This window comes from Podarcis gaigeae (assembly GCF_964106915.1).
Source record: "Podarcis gaigeae genome assembly, chromosome: 10".
NCBI lineage: Eukaryota > Metazoa > Chordata > Lepidosauria > Squamata > Lacertidae > Podarcis > Podarcis gaigeae.
In genome coordinates, this window is record NC_139686.1 from 48,691,225 (window position 1) to 48,713,482 (window position 22,258).

Sequence of the window (22,258 nt, forward strand, 5' to 3'; positions counted from 1 at the left end):
AATATACAGCTGTAAACAATTGATCTTTCATGCTGGCTATAGAAGGATTCCTTAGGCAAGGAGCTGAATGTCATTTCTTTGTTAACTGAGAAAGCCTGAACTTTAAAATATTTAGAAGTCATTGCAAGCAATGGTGGGGAAAGTTCTTCAAATACATGGCTGAGGCATCCTGTTTTGCTGAGTTACCCCTTAAGAACACAACGTTTTTCTCCATTTACTCTGAAAGGCTTTGTAGCTGGGGCAATAGATCATCTTACCAAAGTCAGTAATCATGATTGCTACTTTCTCATAGATCATGTTCAGAATCATAATGATGATGAAGCTTATGATGGAAGCAGAAACTGAAGTTGCTGCTTGTGGAGTCAAGTACTTTTGGATGGCTTCAGTGCCATTGATATGCCTTGGGAGCGTTGCAGAAAACACCAGGAAAACAGACAGCCTGTAAACAATTATGCCAATAACCGAGGCGATAATGAGCAGGATCTGAAATCAAATAACAAAATAACTGCTATGTAATAAGGATGATATATTTTATGTGTCACATATATACACATATATAGCGTGCACACACACACACATATTTAATTGATGAATTTATTATATAAACACAGTAACATATATAATTATAGAAAAAGTAAATGAAACTATGAATACAAATATATTAGATTTATACATTATTCAAAAGTGTGATTAAATGTATCAGTAAGTGTTTATGCAATCGTTAACATGCACTTTCCTTTATGCCACTGATTGATTGCATATAGCAATCAATATACTATTATTCTGATGCATATACCTACAATGCATTTCATTCCTCTCATAATTAAACTTCCTGAACATAATTAAACTCCCAAATCGTAACTCATTTTTTTAGACATTAAATTTTCCCCAACAGTAAATATGGGTTCACTGAATCTTAGAGCTGCCATATGATCAGATTTTCCTGGACAGTACCGGTATTTCCAAGCCGGAATTGATGTCTGGGGGGAATTTCTCGGGGGAAATTGTCCTGGATCTTAGGCTAGCTTGGGTCTTCCTAAAAAAAGCTCAACAACTTGTCCTGGATTTTACTTCTTGAAAGCTGGCAACCTATGAATTTTCTACTTCATTTCTGGTACAGAAAACATTTCCTACAACAGCATCCACAATATCTATTTGTGCGGGAGAAAACACATAGGTGAGCACTGGGAACTGGAAATGGAGGGTGAAAGGAAAAGTGGAGAAAGGAAGATAGACAGGAACACAAGAACCGCATGCAGTGCAGCACACTGTAATAAATTTCACCCCTCCAGCCCTGAATATAATTTTAGCTTCCTCCTTTTGCTAGTTGCCTCTGCTCATTGCAATGTCCTTCTTCTCGTAGCCCTGTGGTATGTTCCTTAAGAGGAAGATTACAGTAGCACTTCCATGGCAGTATCTACAGCCGTGCTAATGACAATCCTACCACTGGCGTTGGCTAGTGCACATTGGAACTATTTCTGAAACTCTTCCACAATGCCACACATTTCCCCCTATGACTGTATAGACTTCTTTTAGTTTCTCCTTTGAATTAAGGCTGGAATTGGGGTGGGGGTGGGGAGCAAAGGACATCCAGCTTTGCTCTCTTAATCAGATGAAACGGGTAGAAAAAGACCCATTACAGTGGTACCTCTGGTTACGTACTTAATTCGTTCCGGTGGTCCATTCTTTACCTGAAACTGTTCTTAATCTGAAGCACCACTCTAGCTAATGGGGTCTCCGGCTGCCACTGCACCGCAGCCATGCGATTTCTGTTCTCATCCTGAAGCAAAGTTCTTAACCCAAGGTAATATTTCTGGGTTAGCGGAGTCTGTAACCTGAAGCGTCTGTAACCTGAAGCATATGTTACCCGAGGTACCACTGTAATCTGTAACACACTTTTGAACCAGATGCCTGGAACAACACGTCTGGAAAAAGTGGCAGGAAAGGTAACAAGGTTTGGACTGACCATCACTTCATGGCAAAAAAGTTACCGTATTTTTCGCCCTATAGGATGCACTTTTCCCCCTCCAAAAATGAAGGGGAAATGTGTGTGCGTCCTATGGGGCGAATGCAGGCTTCAGGAAGCTATCTGCAAGCCGTGGGAGGCTGTGCGAAGTCGTGCAGCTCTCCCATGGCTTGTGGAGAGCTGCCTGTTCTGGGGGCTGGGATTGGGGGAAGCTCGGGCGCCTGGGGGGGGGAATAATTTTTTTTCTTTATTTCCCCCCCAAAAAACTAGGTGCGCCCTATGGGCCGGTGCGCCCTATGGGCCAAAAAATACGGTATGTTTTCTACCAAGTGCCAGGCCAGCCGTTGTCTGTCTCAGCTCCCTGGAACATGAGTCCTATTATAGAAGCTGCTGGTATCATGTTCTGCTGTGCACATACATATCATTTTTAGACGTTTTAAAACGTACCTTTGAAATATAACCTGTGAAGGAAATGAGCCAAAGTATCCAAGAACTCAAGCTGATGCACAAGAGGTAAGAAGGGGGTTCAGAAGAGATGGGGGATCGAGATGGGAGTAAGGAGACAGAAATCCAGAAATGGAGCCATCAGAAGAGAAGTCCAGCTAGGCAAAAACACCTGAAATTCAATGCAGGATAGCATAAAAAGAGGGGAAATGGGACAAGGTAAGGGATCAAGCCTGGCATAAGGAAGAAAGATGCTTTCTTGGAGGTGAGGGAGAACAAAGTGAGGAATCCTTGCCATTCTGAGATCCAGTTTAAAGGCACAGTTGCTCGCATGGCTCAATTCTCACAGTGCCTTGCACTGTCTCCTTTGAAAGGAGGGCTGTTTTTCAAAGTGTTCTTAAGACAAAAATAACCCATGAAAAGCTTTAAAATGTCAGGCCGGAACTTTCTCCGATATTAGAGTTCCATGCGCAGAAATGTATTAATGTAGCAAGTTGTCCCCCCCCCCCCCGTTTTTAAGAAAAGTCCTGTGCAATTCTGAAGCAGAACAGCCATGAGAAATGAGTCCACCACAGGAGCAGCCGTCCTTCAGGAAGGGGCCATAACGACTTAAGCTTTACAGAATCTATCATGCTGACGAAGCTAAATAAATGACAAGCGGCAGTTGTGGAAAATTTACCCAGAATAAGACAGCACTCGTGCAGAAGGTCATCCTCACGCACTTTCCACAAGCTGTGTAGGGGATATGCTCTTCTTGCTGTGAAGAAAGGGGATCGAGAAAGAATTCCCTTTGTTAATATGCACATTTCTTTTTCACGTAGCCCAGTGTTTCAGGAAAACAATTCGTTTGTGTTTTTTATGTTTCCAGATTAAAATACTTTGCTTCACATATCGTCCTCAACCTGTCTGAGCATTGTCGAATCTAGTTTTGATAGGTTTAGCATGCTAAAATTATATACTCCCCTCAAAAAACATGGGCTCCCCCAAAAAAACTCTGCAACTAGTTCCATGCATCTAAAGGAGCTTTGGGTTTCTCAGAACAACAGCTCTCCTAATGTAATTTAGGAAAAGGCTTTTGGAATTGTAAGAAATTTCAAAAGCAGTGCACGATATCCCCCAACACTGGACTTGCTGTTAGAGAGAGAGGTTGTTACCTCAGGCGACAGGTTTTGGGTGTCATGGAAGGGCAGCAAATGGTTAACTTATCTAATTTATGATCACCCTATCTTCTCTCTGAAGGTGAAAATAAACTAATCAGCACTGGGTACTTGGCACCATGACATTTGTGTCAGTGTGTGGGTGATGGCAGTGGTGGGACCATTTGCTGTTTTGTCTCAGGCGGCAATAATGTCTTGGCCTAGCCCTAGATATATGTTGGAAATATGCTCTTCAAAGGAGAAAAGGTTCCGAAGCCTTGGCCATGCCTAAAGTAATTCTGTGGATCATTTCCAAATGTATGAAAAACATATTGTGAAAAATATATTGACTTCTTTGAATTGCTGTCATGTGACACTGCCCTCTCAGAGTCTGGTTCTACCTCTCCTGCACTTGAATGATCACAAATATTTTCTGCTTTATCCATGGACAATGATTTGTTCCAAGGCAGACATGCCTCTTCTCCTTCCCTGGCATCAGTTTAAAAGTTGCTCTGCCACCTTTTTGATTTTAAGTAAAAGTAAAAAGCAAAATGTGCTTTTAAGTTTCTGTCAAAGGAAAAGCTTACAATTTGAAAGGATTATAGAAAATTCCCTTTGCTGAAAGCAGAGACAGCACTGAGACTTGCTTGAAATAGTGCTCAAAATAATGCAGCTTCAAAAATCTATCTTTTATCTATTACTAACATTAGCTATTGTTTAACACAAGATGCAAGCAGTTTAGACCCATTCAGGTCAATAATCAACTGACTTAAAAGTAAAAGTAAATTATACTCGCTGTGCAATAACAAATAGGTATCTGATCACCATAACATAACCTGAAAGCAGTTTTCCCCTAGGTGAGAGTGGTAGGTGATATGCTTTATGATGCTGTTACAAAAACATTAAAGAATTGGCAACAAAGCACAAAACAGTGAGAAAAACAATTTCATTGTTTTTCAGCACCAAAAATGGAGAACAAAAGATTTTTCTTCAAAGGGCTGAAGCTAGACTTCAATACTGGAGGATAATAATGTTACAATAAAAATATTGTAGGGAAAATGCCACATATTCATAAATGCTAATCTGGAATTCTCCATGTTTGGGAAGATGATATTAGGTGCAAATTAGCTGGCATGCCTTCATGAGTATTAATATTCTTGCTATATTGGACTACAGAATGAAAGAGATAAAGCTCACGTGAGATATTTATTTAGGTCAATTTAGCAAATTGAATTTAATGCATAGGTGTATAAACATCAGTACCAGCCATGTGTCACAAAAACTCTTAATACCTAAACTATATTTGGTCCTCATAAAATTAAAATTAAAATAGTTTTTTGCCATTCTTCAGCCAAATATATATCGTTAAGCTTGAAATTTTAGCCACCTTCCAATTTTTTGCTGACCATTCTTTCAGAGTAAGGACAAAGTCATCACACTATTTTTGGGTAATAAAACTATTTGCGACTGTTTGCAACAAATTCCAGACTCTTTCAGACAACTCAAAGTATAGTAGCTATTGTTTTTGTTTAACCAGTAAAGCCCTGAGTATCTCAGGGAGCTTCTTTCTCCCATACAACTTGCATAGTGTTTCAAGTTCTGCCAATAAGTTCTGCTATAGAGTTTGTCCTTGAGAAGATAAGGATTCCAGGCATCAGGAATTCTGTCACCTGGGAAGTTCCAGCAGTACTCTCTGCTCAGAACCAGGGAGTGGGAGGCTAATGGGGCACAGCCCTACCAAGGACAATGGCAAGTGATTACAAATAAATAAATAAAATGAAATCAAATCCACATACTGTTTCACACACATTTACAGTAATCCTTCCATTTGAATTCAAGAGAGGTTCTGCAGACATTTCTGTCAATCTACCATTCTCTAGCCAACCATATCTCTGAACCACTCAGTCAGTCCTTTTCCAAAAGTATAGCTCAAAGCAAAGGGGTCCCTCTCAGGTATCTCTGAACAGAAAAGCCATGTGAATGTTGCTGGTGAAAGCATTGTTATTCAAAATTAGTTGGAGGTTTCTTACTTTAATATATATATATAGAGAGAGAGAGAGAGAGAGAGAGAGCTAGCTTTAAATTGCTTTATACTGTAAAAATTGGATTTATTTTCATGTGCATGTTTGTTTTTTTTGGAAACCACCTGTGAACACTAAAAAAGAAAAGAAAAATAAAAGCTGGTGCATCAATATTACAATAAATAAATAAACTTCTGTTCACATGGCACCCATTGCAGTCATGGAGCGATTTTCTGTTTCATCATATAGCTTTAGATTTGTGTTGTAGTATATTATGCAAGCACCTGCCTCATACCCAACATCATATTAAATAGTTCCCCTGCTTTAGAAAATATAAATCAACTCATTTCAGATGGAGGTTATGGGAAGGCATTGTAAACTATCCCCCTTTACTCCATAATCCTCCACGTAAATTACAATCTGCTATGATATATATCCTTTGAGTCTTAGTTATGGCTGATGACATGAGCCTTATTTATTGACGGCGAGACTTGCCCTCAGAACAGCCTCCTTTCCAGGATGAAATAAAGTTCTAATATGAGAATTTTACTAGGTCATTAGAATAAGTTTGGGTCTTTCCCCGCAGAGCCGAACTATGAATTTAAAATTGTGCAGTACTCAGGCAGTGACAAACTTATTATATAATTGAATACGTAATTGAAATATAACAGAATGAGGGCCAGAGCTCAGTAGTGGAGCATATCCTTTAAATGTGTGAGGCTCTTGGGATGAATTCCCAGGCTAGGAAAACTCCTGCCTGAAACCCAGGAGAGCAGCTGCCAGTCTGTGTGAACAGATGGGTTAGCGGTCTGCTTTAAAGCTCGTCCACCCTTCCACACTAGAATGCATGGGTCCGAATGGTTTTCTGCTTGATCCATGCTTTCTTAGGCACGGGTCTGAACAGCTTTCCATTTGGCCCAAACGCAGCTTTCCCTCTCTGTGCAGCGCCTCTCCAGCAAAGGGCGGCTATCCCTGAAGCTAGGAGAGCAAGAGGAATCGGTGCGCCTGCATTCGCTCCATAAGACGCACACACGTTTCCCCTTACTTTTTTAGGAGGGGAAAGGTGCGTCTTATAGAGCGAAAAATATGGTAAGTTATACTCAGAGAAGAACCACTGAAATCAACCAGCCTATGTTAGTCATGTTTGTTCATTTATGCCAAGAATTACTAACAGTGAATACAACCCCAGGTTTCCTGAAGAAGCTTTTCCAAGCTTCTTGGAAGGTTGGAGTTTTATCTATGTAATATTTTATTTTATACATTATTTGCTTAAGGTATCAATACCAAGGCAGGGTACAGCATAAAAAATGCAAGTTAAAACTACCAGTAATCAACAACAACATTCTTAAAAATACAAGCAAACAAGGGCATAGTAATGAAAAGTGATTCTTTGTCCGTATTACATTATATTCAGCTTAGCTGATATACATTTCTACAAACAGATCTGGCTCCTGACAAAAATACTGGACTTGATAGAGTCCAAAGAACTTTTCTTATAATATTTCCAAGCACATTTTTTAAAAAAACAAACCTATGCAGACCTGTGTTATTTCGTTCACTACGACGCGATGGCATCTCGCTTCATATTCGGGACGCACTTGTTCTTCTTGCTCCAAGAACTCAACAGTGTCCCATTCGTATTCCAGCTCAGCCTGCCGTCTTTTCCAAAACTCCAGAAACAAAGTAACTGATGAAAGAAGGATTAAGCAAGGATAATTTTAGCTGTTGAGGATTACGAATCCAAGGTTTATTAGTTTTCTTTGCCAATCTGTGAAGAAAAGGAGTGAAATCTTGCTGGTTGATGGAATGGCAACCAGGTGTTTATAAGGAAAAGAGTGGAAACTATTTTTGTTTTTTGTTTTTACCTTAATCGTCTTCTTTTTGTGATGCATCATTATTTCTATACGTGCAGAAAGAACTCACAGCAGCCAGTGTGGCCAATGGTCAGAAATTATGTGAGCTGTACAGTCATACCTCATGTATCATTTGCTTTATGTTACTTTTGTTCAGGTTGCGTCCCACAGCGACCTGGAAGTACCGGAAAGGGTTACTTCCGGGTGTCACCACTTGCACATGTGCACAAGCGCCAAATCGCGCCACACACCTGCACAGACGCGGCACTTCAGGTTGCGGGCTTTTCAGGTTGCAAATGGGCCTCCGGAACGGATCCCGTACGCAACCAGAGGTACCACTGTACTTCAATAACATCTGGAAGGCCACAGGTTCCCCACTCCTGACCTAAAACATACTCAAGTCTCCTTTAGAGATACACATTGCAGGGGAAAGTTACTACTGTTTTTCAGGGACCCTTCTCTGCTGTTACTGTTCTTTTCATTGAGAAAAGCTAAAGGGACCCCTGACCATTAGGTCCAGTCGTGGACGACTCTGGGGTTGTGGTGCTCATCATGCTTTATTGGCCGAGGGAGCCAGTGTTCCGGGTCATGTGGCCAGTATGACTAAGCTGCTTCTGGCAAACCAGAGCAGCGTACAGAAACGCCGTTCACCTTCCCGCCAGAGCGGTACCTATTTATCTACTTGCACTTTGACATGCTTTTGAACTGCTAGGTTGGCAGGAGCTGGGACAGAACAACAGGAGGCCACCTCATCGTGGTGATTCGAACCACTGACCTTCTAGGCCCTAGGCTCTGTGGTTTAACCCACAGCACCTCCCGCGTCCCCTGGTAAATTTCAAAGTGCTGGCTTTGGTGTATAAAGCCCTATACAGTTTGGGACCAGGATATCCTAAAGATTGTCTCATACCTTATATACCCAAATGAACAAAGTACTGTGCAGATGAGGGCCTTTTCCAGAAGCCATATTACCAGGAGGTCCTTTCTGCACAATGCAGGAATTGGGCCTACATTGATTACAATGGAGAAAAGAGGAATGCTTCACTAATGTTGCAAAAACTATGCCTTTTGAGCACATACAGAAGCTGAAGGACATCATAAGGAGAGCTGAGCTCCTCTGGACTGGACCAAAGGCCCAGCCAGTCTAGCCCTACATCCTCACAGTGGCCAATTGGATGCCTATAGAAAGCCTCAAAGCAGTACATGACTGCAACAGCAGCATATGTCACATACAACAAACAACTCAATAACTGTGCTGGATAATGTGCTTTCTTCTAGCTACATGTTGCCTCAATATACTTTTTTGTAATCCACAGCTCTTGTTAGAAACTTGAGGATCTCTGTTTTATTTAGGAAAGCTGTGGGTAACGTGCTCTCTTTCTCTTTCTCTCTCTCTCTCTCTCTCTCTCTCTCTCTCTCTCCCCTTCTCCTGATGCAATGCTAACTCAACCATGGTGTTTTTTATTGAAGATTTCTTAGTTTACAAAAATATGTGCATTGTCTCTTTTTCTAAGTTGTGTTTTCTACAGATCAGTTTCAGTTGTGGTGAGACATTAGTGTTGCATGCAGTGTTGCATGGGAAGAAAACAGGTGGAGGGAGATGGTAATGCTCCTCTTCTTCTACTTAGTGTATGTGTGGGGTTTTAACTCAGCCATGGTTAAGACAAGAACAAGGGCCTGGGACTTACCCCCACCTGTCTTTGGTATACATTGCCCCTGCTCACCTTAACCATGATTGGTGCCTACCCTAAGTAGAGTTTTCAGTTAAATGAGGATTTGAATCTTGCAGAAGCTATGCTGTTATGACACCGCTGTGGGAAGTGTGCATGTTAATATAATGCACTAAAATAATGTGTTGCATCATTGGAAATCCCTGTATTAAATTATAATAGCACCAGAAAGCCATTTCACATGGTGAAGCAGTTGGCTGTTGGGTGACATGACCCATGGGTACTTCAGTAAGTTGTTCTTCCATTACTGTAATTATTATTGTTAATAAATATTTAAGAATTGTGCATTACTGGCAAGTCTTTTATATTCAATTTAAATATTGTAGAAGATAGGTAGTTTTGGTCCATTTTAATGTTAAGTGTCGGAGGACTAAGTTGCAACATACTTAACATTGAAAGCCTGTTGTTGTCAATTTGTAATATTTGCCTAAAATGTTACAACGGCACCTTTCTGTATATTCACCTTTACAGAGTGCTAATGGTGGCCTAAATGTTACTTAACATACTGTGCAATTAGATTTCAATATAGCACTAATTTTAATCACCAGCAAGCAAGCATGGTGATTAAACAGGGTGGATTAATGTTAGTTATTGTGACCTTGTAAATAGCATCTATTCAGTGAAACAAGATGCTTTCTGGGTAAAAAAACCCCAAAACTTTACTGTGACCATTTAATACGTTAGTTGCTAACAACTGTTGTGTGTATAGAGTCAATAGAATAGAATAGAATAGAATAGAATAGAATAGAATAGAATAGAATAGAATAGAATAGAATAGTTGTAAGGGACCACGAGGGTCATCTAGTCCAACCCCCTGCAGTGCAGGACTCTTTTACACAACATTAGGCACAAACTCATGACTCTGAGATTAAGAGTCTCATGCTCTACCGACTGAGCTATCCAGGTGTGCAGTAGTAAATGAACTAATAAAATGAGGAAAGAAGCAAACGTTTTCTCATCCACACAAGTGCCTCTTTCCTGATGTAATAGTTTATCACATGCAGGGTTCTTTTTAAAGGGGGAGCACACACAAAAAATGAAATCCTGCAGTCTGAAATGGGACTCTCTAAAAGTCTACCCACAGCAACAAAGCCATACAGTGGTACCTCGGGTTACAGACGCTTCAGTTTACAGACACTTCAGGTTACAGACTTCGCTAACCCAGAAATAGTACCTCGGGTTAAGAACTTTGCTTCAGGATGAAAACAGAAATCACACAATGGTGGTAGCAGGAGGCCCCATTAGCTAAAGTGGTACCTCAGGCTAAGAACAGTTTCAGGTTAAGAACGGCCCTCTGGAACGAATTAAGTTCTTAACCCGAGGTACCACTGTATTTTGGCTTTGGTTTGGATTTAACCCCCCAGCCCCCACAACCTCCTGCCTCAAATAATGTATTTGAAATTAGCTTACCCCATACTCCCATAAATACTGCAAACACAAGTGTTCCGAAGCTATCGAAGATACACAGCTTCTGGAAAGCATTCGGAAAAATAGGAGTTAGCATACAATTTTGCATTGTTTTTGGAACAGCTAAAGAACATAGGGTGTTACACAACACCTAATTTCATAGGAGGGGCTACCTATGCATGGAAACAAATTTTCACATGGCACACCATCTCTTCTGCCATGGAAATGGAAGCCCCACATAGACATTTGGCATTCCTGCAGAATGCATACAATGCCACAAGAAAAGCATTCCTTATCATTTATGGGGAAGGGCTGAACTCAGATACCTCCTTGCTGCTTTCTTGCCCCACAGCTAATCAGCTGAAGACATTGGCCATCTGCTTGCTAGAGGGGAGGAAGCATTTGCCAACTGGAAGCAGTGGCCATGGCACACAGCTTGCTACTGTTTGAGAAGTTGCCTTGATAACAGCCTGCATTTTATAGTTAAATAAAGTTTCCTTGTTTTAGTGTTCTGCCAAGTTTTAGAAAACATTTTAGAAAATGCCAATCTAGTCCCATATTATGGAAAATGGCAAAATATGTGATACATAAGGGGGTTTTTTTGTTTTTTTTTTAAAGGCAAATCATTTTATAGCGCATACTTATCCTGAAAAGAGAGGCAAAATATGCTTCAGTGTTGGGAATATTAAATGCATACATAAAAACCTGAGCAAACTGAAAACAAATGAAATGTCAAAAATTATGTATTCCCAATGTGATGGCAGCAACCATCAGATGATAATATGGTTGTGTAAAACTAATATCACAGATTAGCAGCTCCAGCTGTTGCATTCTTATCATATAAACAAAAGATCTACCGGTGGAAGGCAAACTATAATGTGATAAGCTTATCACATATAAAGCATGCTAAGTCTAGGTCTATTAAAACACACACACACACACACACACACACACACACACACACACACACACACAAAATGATTTCATATCTTTGCTCTGTTTATTCAATTTATTTCACTTTCATCTCTATCATATCCCTTATATTACTCTTCTAAAGTGAGGTTTGGGTCACTCTATTTATGAAGGAGAAGAAAACAGTTTGTGGCCATAAGAGGCACCAGACTATCACTCTTCCTCCTTCAAACACAGATGCGCAGGACAAACCACATGTAGACAGGAGCAATTCAAGTTAATGGACTATCCATTTTCCTAAGGATACTTCATAAAGCCAAAACTCATTTACCTGAGCAAACAGATGGGATACTGAAAGACAATATAGGAATTTGCCTTCAAGTTTCACATCCCAGTCAAATAAAAATAGACACATTTATCTAAGGAGCTTTTTCCTGAGGTTGTCTTTTAACTTAACCTTCACACAAGTTCAATGATTGTAATCAGTAAGTTGCATTCTCCCCTTTTCATTAGTGGTCTCGTATTATTATGTAGTACACATCCTCTTTTCTTTTCTTTTTTCTTTTGCATGTATTTCTAACGTCGCTTCAAAATAAAATTTCATGCCCCAGAAAACAAAGTCTTTCCATATTCCGCAAGAATAAATGTTGTTGTTACCTTGGACGATTCACAGGTGATTGTGAGGTTCCAGTATGTACATTCTTGATCACATTGGGGGCACATGATGATTTTACCTCCTATGTTCGGGTCACAGACTTCTTGGCTAAAATTGAAAGGATCCATCTGAGATGTTGAGTAATTCAGTGAACAAATTGCTTAATTCACTGCTTTCATAGTTCTCCCTGCATGCTATATTCCCTTAAGTTTCCACTTTGCAGTTACTTCAATGAGGCCAAAGTAGACTTTACATACAATAGTGCTTTTTACCATAGTGACCCATTTGTACAGAAAAAAACAAGTTATGGAGAAGTGATAACTTCAGGAAAATGATTGAGTGGAGGAACTGCTTAATCTTCTCCCATCTTCTGTTTCTCTTTCCAAAATGCCACCCCTCCATGTGACTTCTTGCAACTGAGTTCCAAACACATCTTCTGTATGTAGACTGCAGTAACTTATCTTTCATTGTTCTTTGGCTGCAATCCTAATACCCCTTGTGTAGCATAGCCCTGTTGATTTCCGCCTTTATTGTCCCCCATCGCTATTTTGTGTTTTATTTTATTATCGTTAGCATCACGATTTTTAAAATTCATAAATCAAACTAATATTTATACGGGTTTGTGAGTTTCAACAGCAGATTTTTTTCAACTGATTTCAGCTGAGAGTTGTATAAAAATAACTGCTGAGATTTCCCTCTATGCCTATGGCATGTCCAGAAGAGAGGATCGTTAAAGATTTGCAAAATATATTACTCTAGAGAACTATGAAACAAAGGAATAAGAGCAGAGGCAAAAAAGAAGTTTGGGAAATTGGTCATAGATGACAGGAGATTTGTGGGGAAATACAGTACCACACACTGAAGATTAACTTTAACCTTTTCACATTGAATGCATACCCTTCAATATTTCTCTGATGACAGATGTCCCATTCCATAATGATAATTTTACTATTTATACCCCACACAACTTACTGGATTGCCCCAGCCACACTGAGCAGCTTTCAACATATATAAAAACAAAATAAAACATTAATTATTATTTTTTTAAAAAACTTCCCTATACAGGATTGCCTTCAGACAGCTCAGGGGTTCAGATAACGCCATACCCTCCAACATTTAACCAATGAAAATAGGGACATCCTAAGGGAAAACGGGACATTCTGAGATCAAATCAGAAACCAGGACAGCTTCTCTAAATCAGGGATGTCCCTGGAAAATAGGGACACTTGGAAAGTCTGTGAATGTGGTTACTCAGTAGCAAAAGGGGTGGCAAAATATGTTTGGACACTTAAACAATAACTTGACCATTCGTATGTTATTATAAAACAACAAACAGTGCAATCCTATACATGCATGCACATAATATAGGCTGCGGCCTCAACCCCACTGGCTCAAAAATAATCCTCATTGAATTCTGTGTCGATAGGTTTGAGATTGCACTGAAAATCTATTGAGTTCTGCTGAACTCTGGAACAACAAATTATTATTTGGGAATGGTCCACTTAATGACATTTGGATCTTTATGCTGGATCATATGCATGCTGGATCATATCCAACGAGAACGACATGAACTGGTGCAGGTTACCTCCAAGTGCAGTTGTCCTTCATGAAATAGCCATATAAAAAGCACCCGAGTCCAACAACTGCTGCCAGGAGTAACATCTGAGTATAGAATCCTAGCCAGGCAAAATAGATTCCAATTTTCTCCCCATAATATTTCCTGCAGATAAAAACACATATTTAGAAACTATGAACGAATATACATTTCCTCTCAATCCAATAATTTGGGGAAGTGAGAAACTCCTTATACTTAATGCTGACATGCATGGATCATTGTGTACTGCCATCAGTTTTGTGCTTCCAGATTCCTTAAAGCAGGCTTCCTCAACCTCGGCCCTCCAGATGTTTTGAGACTACAATTCCCAGCATCCCTAACCACTGGTCCTGCTAGCTAGGGATCATGGGAGTTGTAGGCCAAAAACATCTGGAGGGATGAGGTTGAGGAAGCCTGCCTTAAAGGAATTGAACCTTGAGGCCTCATTTTCTGTGTTCATGAATGATCTCCAAGAGCATTCAGAAGCAGCGATGCCATCTTTTCTTTTCTTTTTGCCCTAGCAAGTTTAACAACACACTTCCTGGCACAGAGGTACAGAAATAGAAAATACGTTTTGTCTTTTAAATTTCTGCTTGTCACACAGATGTTAAGAAACCTTGGGAACCTTGTCCCAAAGGAACTCTATCAGATCACCACAACAACAATTTCACTTGTGTTAAAATTTGTATAATATCAACAGTTGGATTCTCTACTAATGTGAAACCTCCTTATTTTGTAATTTTGCTGAAGTGTAAGCCTGGTAATTTTTGGTTTAGGGCTAAGTTTTTATAGCTTTTGCTTAACATTTTTTTTTTGGGGGGGAGTTTAACATATTTATTTAAATTTTTTAGAAACCTAGTTTCAAAGATTTCCATTTATGCTACAGTGTTAGGCATAAGGCCAATTATAAATATCAAGAAACAAATAATTTAGTTGCATGAAAACTGCAGTCCTATGCAGACTTAGACAATGACTTGGGAGTAAGTCACACTGAATGAGAAGGGGTATACATTGGATAGACATGCATAGAATTGTGCTGCAAATTACATGGCTTTCAGATAACTTCCAAGAGGGACCTTGGTTTTCTAATTCATTACACAAATATATTTAGGCATCTTGAACATTCTCACAAATATGTAACCAGTAGCTGATTAAACAAAATCAAACTGTCTCCAAGGGACATCAAGAGAAACAAATTAAGGTGACTTGACTAAGCTACCTGCACTCTGCATGTTTTCTCTAAAAATAATGATTATACATGGAGCAGGGAGGGATCACATTAGAAGAGGACTTTCAGCCTCTCTCATGCTTGTCCATACCTACCTGACAAGATCTAAGGGCTGTAACTTGAAAATATTTCGAGGGTGAGCCCATTCTCTGTACAGCAGATACCGTTCATTTGGACAGTTGGGATCCTCTGACTGGTAGTTGAATCTTGACTGTGAAACAGAGTATTGAGTGGATAATTAAAGAATTCCCACCTCCTTGAAGGCACAGTTCATGTCATGCCTTTTTAACGTCAACTGTTGCTCAGACCCTGCTCAAAAAAGCAATGGCTTCTCTTGTAGCGTTTGCGGTGCCTACCAGGAAATGCCTGAGGGTCAAATTACACCATTTTTCATTTAGAGGAAACTACAATCTGATGTTTTATCATCATCATTATTTTTGTAATGCTGCTGCTGTAATGTGCCGCAGCAGTCATAAATGATTTCCTGGTAGCTGCTGCAATTGACACAGAAGCTTCCCACACTATGCAGAAAAAAACCCACAGAGACGGTTAATGCTGCCCGTTTTGACATGTGAATGTCTGAGGCTTCTTCTAGCTTCCTTTGAATGATAAGAGATATTAAGTAGAATAGTCTTCTTCAACCTGGTGCCCTCCAGGAGCTGTTGGACTCTTGAGCTCCCATCAGTCCCATTCAACATGGCAAACGGTCAGGGATGATGGTTGGAGGATGGATGGCGGCTAACAGATTGAGGTTGAATCCTGACAAGACAGAAGAACTGGTTTTGGGGGACAGGAGGTGGGCAGGTGTGGGGGATTCCCTGGTCCTGAATGGGGTAACTGTGCCCCTGGAGGACCAGGTGCGCAGCCTGGGAGTCATTTTGGACTCACAGCTGTCCATGGAGGCACAGGTCAAATCTGTGTCCAGGGCAGCTGTTTACCAGCTCCATCTGGTACGTAGGGTGAGACCCTATCTGCCTGCAAGACTGTCTCGCCAGAGTGGTGCATGCTCTGGTTATCTCCCGCTTGGACTACTGCAATGCGCTCTACGTGGGGCTACCTTTGAAGGTGACCCGGAAACTGCAACTAATCCAGAATGCAGCAGCTAGACTGTTGACTGGCAGCAGCCGCTGAGACCATATAACACCGGTCTTGAAAGACCTACATTGGCTCCCAGTACGTTTCCGAGCACAAAGTGTTGGTGCTGACCTTTAAAGCCCTAAACGGCCTCGGTCCTGTATATCTGAAGAAGCGTCTCCACCGCCATTGTTCTACCCGGACACTGAGGTCCAGCACCAAGGGCCTTCTGGCAGTTCCCTCACTGCGAGAAGCCAAGTTACAGGGAACCAGGCAGAGGGCCTTCTCAGCAGTGGCACCCTCTGTGTGGAACGCCCTCCCACCAGATGTCAAAGAGAACAACTACCAGACTTTTAGAAGACATCTGAAGGCAGCCCTGTTTAGGTAAGCTTTTAATGTTTGATGTATTACAGTATTTTAATATTTTTTTGGAAGCCGCCCAGAGTGGCTGGGGAAGCCCAGCCAGATGGGGGGGGGGTATAAATAATAAATTATTATTATTATTATTATTATTATTATTATTATTATTATTATTATTATTACTACCCTCCAAGTGCCCTGATTTTCCATAGATGGCCCAGGAATTATGAAAGACACCCTGGCTTCTGATTTGATGCTGGGATGTCCCTATTTCCCCCTCCAGTGCTGTTGCTGCTGAGCTCAGGAAGGAGATTGAGCCTGCGCTCAAGCAGTGGTGGCAAGGGAGCATCTCGTTGCCTCTCCATAGTCTTTCCCTGGCTGCTACTGCCAGCCTCCTCTCTTGAGGAGAAGATGCTGTCGTACCTATGGGACCGCCTCTCCTGATATGCCCCGGGGAGGACCTTAAGGTCCACAAATAACAACACTTTGGAGGTTCCAAGCCGCAAGGTGGTTAGATTGGCCTCAACGAGGGCCAGGGCCTTTTCAGTACTGGCCCCAACTTGGTGGAATGCTCTGTCACAAGAGACTAGGGCCCTGCGGGACTTGACATCTTTCTGCAGGGCCTGCAAGACAGAGCTGTTCTGCCTGGCCTTTGGTTTGGACCTTATGTTTCCCTCCCCTTATGGTTTTGATTTAAGGGCTACTATTAAAATGAGGCTGCATTTTAAATTATATTTTAACCCGTATTTTAACAAACTGGGGTTGTTTTTTTGTCCCTCCCCCCATTATGTTTTATTGTAATTTTATTGGCGTTAGCCACCCTGAGTCCGACTCTGGCCAGGGAGGGCGGGGTATAAAATATATATATGATGATGGTGATGAGACCCAGCACCAAGTGATGCATCAGTGTCACACTAGTTACATTTTATTTTTTATATTATATTTATTTATTTTCAAAAAGTGCAAACGTAATCATAAAAAGATGAAAGCAAAGAACGAAACATGTGAATCACAAAACGCCGCAGTCTAGAAGGGCAAAAGCACAAAGACGGATGATAAAGCATCACCTCACAAAAAGATTCTGTTTACAAATAATAAAGATATATAAAATTAAGAGTTTTCTTCACCTTTGAGAGAGCCATCGTTACTGAAAATAAAGGTTTCATAACACCAGTTTTATTTCAGCTCAAAGAATAGTTGACAGCCTTGGGAAAGGTGATTGCACTAGTCAGGGGAGAAAGCGCTGCTGTGAGTCTAAGGGGCAAAAGCTACCCGCCACAAGCATGGGTCAAATTGGCATCTCTGAGTTAAAAGAAAAGGAGAGGAAATGTACACAGCTAAAGAATAAAGACAACTCAGAGCTCAGGAATTCTATTTCAAAACCAACATGGAAGATATAAAAAAAAAATAATGCTGAAAATAAAGCCTGGGTTTTCATCTTTTGTTGCAACTTGAAAATAAGAAAACGTATAAAGAAATAATCCTAATACTTCTTTGTCTCATTCACTGAGGTTTAAAATAACCATTTTACTCCATCCGAGTACTTTTAAAAGGTTCAGAATCTTCCTTCATATGACGCTAAGCATAATTAGTTTTGCTATTTGGTCCATGGGCCAATATATTCCCCAATACTAGATGGTATTTTGCACAGACCGCTCTAAATATACATAATTTTTGTAAAGACACTGAGGGCAAAAGCCAGGTTAAAACTGTGTATAAAATATATACTGTATTTTTCCATGTATAAGACTCTATTTCCCCCAAATTTTTAAAGTTTAAAATTGGGGGTCGTCTTATACACGGAATGTTGCAATTAAATATTTTTAATTTTGGGCTCAAAAATAGGGGTCGTCTTATACATGGGGGCATCTTATACAAGAAAAAATATGGTATATATCACTTAGTGTTTGTCCATTTTGCAATATTCCAGAAAATATACTGTTTGTCCACTGAAGTTGCTGCAAAAGAGATAGGCCACAATTTGGCATACAGGGTGCTTCCAGATTGCTATGATTTTTGGGTGTCGATCACATACTTACATATTTAGGTGAGCAATTATAATTGCTTTGGTGATGTTGTGCAACAAATTCACTCCCCACCCCCAAATCAGGCTTTTTGTGATAAGCGAAATGCACTGGAAAGTGTATGATAATAATTAATTGATGAAACACCAATATTACCTTCCCACAAACAAATCAGAATGAATTCTCAATACGTAGTTAATGTTTTTTTTAGCCTCCCTGCAGTTTTTGCGCAAGCAAATCAGGATGAATGTTCCACAAACAGCTAAAAGGCCAGCTAGTATTTTCTTATTGGCTTCTATAGAACCTTTTGTATCATTGTTTCTAGGATTATTTATAGGACTGCAGGGTTGTTTCTTTGGTTTTTCAGAAAGGTACTTTAAAAAAATATTGGACTTACATCATGAAGTGGAAAAGCTGCTTTGTAGATCCCAGAGTCCAGAAGCTTATTGATTCCAAACTTTCTCACGTTGTCTCTTATAGCATATTCCCCACGGCAAAGAATAAAGTGAACCTGAAAAACCCCCAAAGTTCTTTATTAATGAAGAATTAGACCAGGATAAGCTCAGGGGACATCTATCATGTGGTAGGAGTGTCTAAAATTATGCATTGTCTTGATCAGTGGTCTCCAACTGGTCCAGACCAAAGACCCACCACCAGTGGCGTAGCGTGGGTTGTCAGCACCCGGGGCAAGGCAAGTAATTTGCACCCCCTAACCCGTGGATTTGCGCACCCTAACCTAACCCCCAGATGCTGCGGCCGGCCCCCCTGCACCCCCACGCTACGCCACTGCCCACCACGACTCCCAACTGGCAAAAGGGGACCGACTTTTACAAATTCACTTCTGATGTATACTTAATAGTGCTAATCAGGCACATTATTAATCCTAAAATGACAGTTCTTGGAGCAGTATACATGGCGTTCCTTAAGTATTACTACTAAATGAAAACCACTGAAGTGGGCAGGTAGCCTGAACAGATATTCTGAAATGGGAGGTAGGTTTACGCTGTGAATCAGGGAGAACGGAAATGGAAGCAGGCATTTGGAACTTGGCAAATGGACAGAGAGAGGCTTCTCTGCCCAGCAAGGAACTTTCCCCCTGACTCAGTCCTATTTCAGGTTGCAGTTAGTGAAGTAAGGGTGATGGGGCACCTCTGCTCCTTCTAACTCTCACATTCTGCAGCCAGACTCCTGTTGTCACTTGCAGAACTGAGCAGCCCACCACAAGAGTCCCGATTTTCCCGGGACAACCCTGGAATTACGAAAGCCATTCTGGATTCTGGTTTTATCTTGGAATATCCCTATTTCCCCCACCAGTTCTACTGCTGCTGAGCTTGGGGAGGAAGATGAGATGGCGCTTGTCCCACGAGACGGTGGTTGTGGCTGGAAGGGAGCATCCTGTTGCCTCTCCATGGCCTCTCCATCACTGCTGCTGTCGGTCTCCTCACTTGGGCAGCTTGCAGAGGCTGCTGGAGTGTGGGCAAGAGAGACTGCAGCTGCTGTGGCCCAGCCCTGTGTGATGCACCAGCTCTGAGGAGCAGGCAGACGGCAGGGCTGCCCTGGGCAGGAAGAAAGGGGGAGCAGAGCAGAGCACAAGGAGTCTTGACTTTTTTTAAATTAAAAAAATGCTTTGTGCATCTGCATCTAATGTTCCCCTTTCTAAAGTTTATTTATTGGTGTGTGCTTTCCTTTTTGTAAATCTACCAAAATTAAAACTAAAACTGGGATTAAGGAGTTTTCTCAGGATGGGAACACTTCTGAACAAAAACATTTGTGATTCTGAAGGTAGTGGTTTTCTTGAAGGCACAGAAGTTGCAGGGGACGATATGTGTGAGTCATGGCCTACAGCAAGCATAGGCAAACTCGGCACTCCATATGTTTTAGGACTACAACTCCCATCATCCCTAGTTAACAGGACCAGTGGTCAGGGATGATGGGAGCTGTAGTCCCAAAACATCTGGAGGGCTGAGTTTGCCTATGCCTGGCCCACAGGCTACATTTGCTCACATAACTACAGTCATACCTCAGGTTATAGCCACTTCAGGTTGCATGTTTTCGGGTTTTGGACACGGCGAAACCCGGAAGTACTGGAATGGGTTACTTCTGGGTTTCGGCACTCACGCATGTGCGCAGAAGCACTGAATCACAACCCGCACGTGCGCAGATGTGGCGCTGCGGGTTGCGAACGTGCCTCTCGCATGGATCACGCTCGCAACCCGAGTATCAACTGTATGTACTTGATAAAGACCAGGAAAAGTTGTGGGAGTAAAAACTCCCACAGCAGAATGAGCCAAAAGTTCTCATTTGAACCAAAGTCAGAGGAACATGGGAAGTTACCTTATACTGACTCAAACCATTGGTCCATGTAACTCAGTATTCTGTTCATTGTTTGACAGCAGGCTTTCCAATGTTTCAAACAGAAGCATTTTCAAGCTGAATGTAGAGACACCACAGGCTGAACTGAGGACCTTTTTCCACAACAAAGCAGGAGTTCTCTCACTGATATTTGGCCCTTCTCCAAGTAATGAACCTTCTGCAAGCTACAACCCATCCCCAGCAATTGATTGTATGGTGCAAAACATTGTTCCTGCATCGTTTGGCTGGTCTGATGCTCAAAACAGCTAGAAAAAAAAACATCGGCCTAGATATCTACACCAACAGAAAGTAAATTCATCCTTATGTAAATGTTGGGAACTTACTATCCGGCTCCTGGTTGCTGGATTGAAGAAAGTTTCCTTGTCCTGTATGTAAAAGTCTGACAAACGGTCAATTTCAAATGGCGCAGTGAAAAACTCCTGCTCTGGTTTGATGATATTTTCATCCACACTGAAGAATCTGCTAATCCACTTAAATGGTGAGTCACGGGTTTTCAGGTCATTGGGTTGCAGGGGCAATTTGATGTGCATAATTTCAGCGAAGCTGCACAGCAGTTCCCAAGGTGCGTGCACTTTTACAAATATAAGCTTTTCATCCACGACCTGCAGTGAATGGATATTCATATATAAATTTCATTGCTCTTTTAAGCCATTACCAGCAAAGGACTACCCAGGGACATTTTTGGACAAACTCAGCTGAGAAGTTCTCCTGCACTTGACACACCAATAACAGTAGGAGCATCATAAGATCACAACCGGAAAGGTGGTGCTTATTTTTTAAGAGTGCAAGGCCTGCTGGAAGTCATCCTCCTCCTCTAACCTGGCATACTATTGGTTCTTTAGGGATTAAAGTGTGAATAGGAAAGGCTGGTGTTCAATGAAGAAGTAGCTATTTCCTGAGGGAGAGCCTGGAAATTTCTGCTTCAACATGGCTGCTGGTCTTTCTTACAATACTTCTATCCTTGAGCTTGGGTTGCTGCCTGCTAGGCATCCATGCACACACAGAGAGATGGATGGAGAGGGAAAGGGAAAGAGACCATGCAGCATCCAATATTGCTTCTCCTTCTGCATCCCTCATCCCTCCAAGTAGGCCTGAGAGAAGGGAAAGGAAGAAGATGCAAAGAGGTCTAGGAGTTTGCAGGTGTGCATGTGTTAAGTGTAAGGTAAGTCATGAGGACTTTACGCATCACTCCTTCTGATGATTCAAAGATGATCAGAAGGTATGGTAAAGATACCCAGAGGCACTTTTTGGCTTTATTGTTGTTTCATTGTTTTGAGGCTGAGACCTGGCATTGAAAGTAGATTTGTGAGTTTAAGCCCTGGCACAAACTAAGCTCCATAGAAAAGGAGATATAGGTTTTCACTGGAGAAAAGTGTCTATTAAAGGGACAAATAACTTTCTTGTTTTAAGTCAATAAATCCATCAAGCATGTTATAAACAAAGTTGTATAAAGAAATTCTATTACTAGTTGTGATTACAAAATT

General features: G+C 41.1%; 1 protein-coding gene across 2 annotated transcripts in view; it reads right to left on the bottom strand.

The window, feature by feature from the left end:
- Positions 1–22,258, bottom strand: part of ANO6 (anoctamin 6) — a 72,605-nt gene that overhangs the window by 15,779 nt on the left and 34,568 nt on the right. For both annotated transcript variants that reach the window (XM_083699105.1, XM_083699106.1), the window contains exons 5-13: positions 21,098–21,376; positions 18,799–18,912; positions 15,039–15,154; positions 13,707–13,841; positions 12,124–12,229; positions 10,558–10,618; positions 7,109–7,254; positions 3,090–3,167; positions 258–483 (exon numbers count right to left, since the gene is read on the bottom strand). In XM_083699105.1, the coding sequence (XP_083555231.1) occupies positions 258–483; positions 3,090–3,167; positions 7,109–7,254; positions 10,558–10,618; positions 12,124–12,229; positions 13,707–13,841; positions 15,039–15,154; positions 18,799–18,912; positions 21,098–21,376 (1,261 nt within the window). The remainder of the gene's footprint in view (positions 1–257; positions 484–3,089; positions 3,168–7,108; positions 7,255–10,557; positions 10,619–12,123; positions 12,230–13,706; positions 13,842–15,038; positions 15,155–18,798; positions 18,913–21,097; positions 21,377–22,258) is intronic.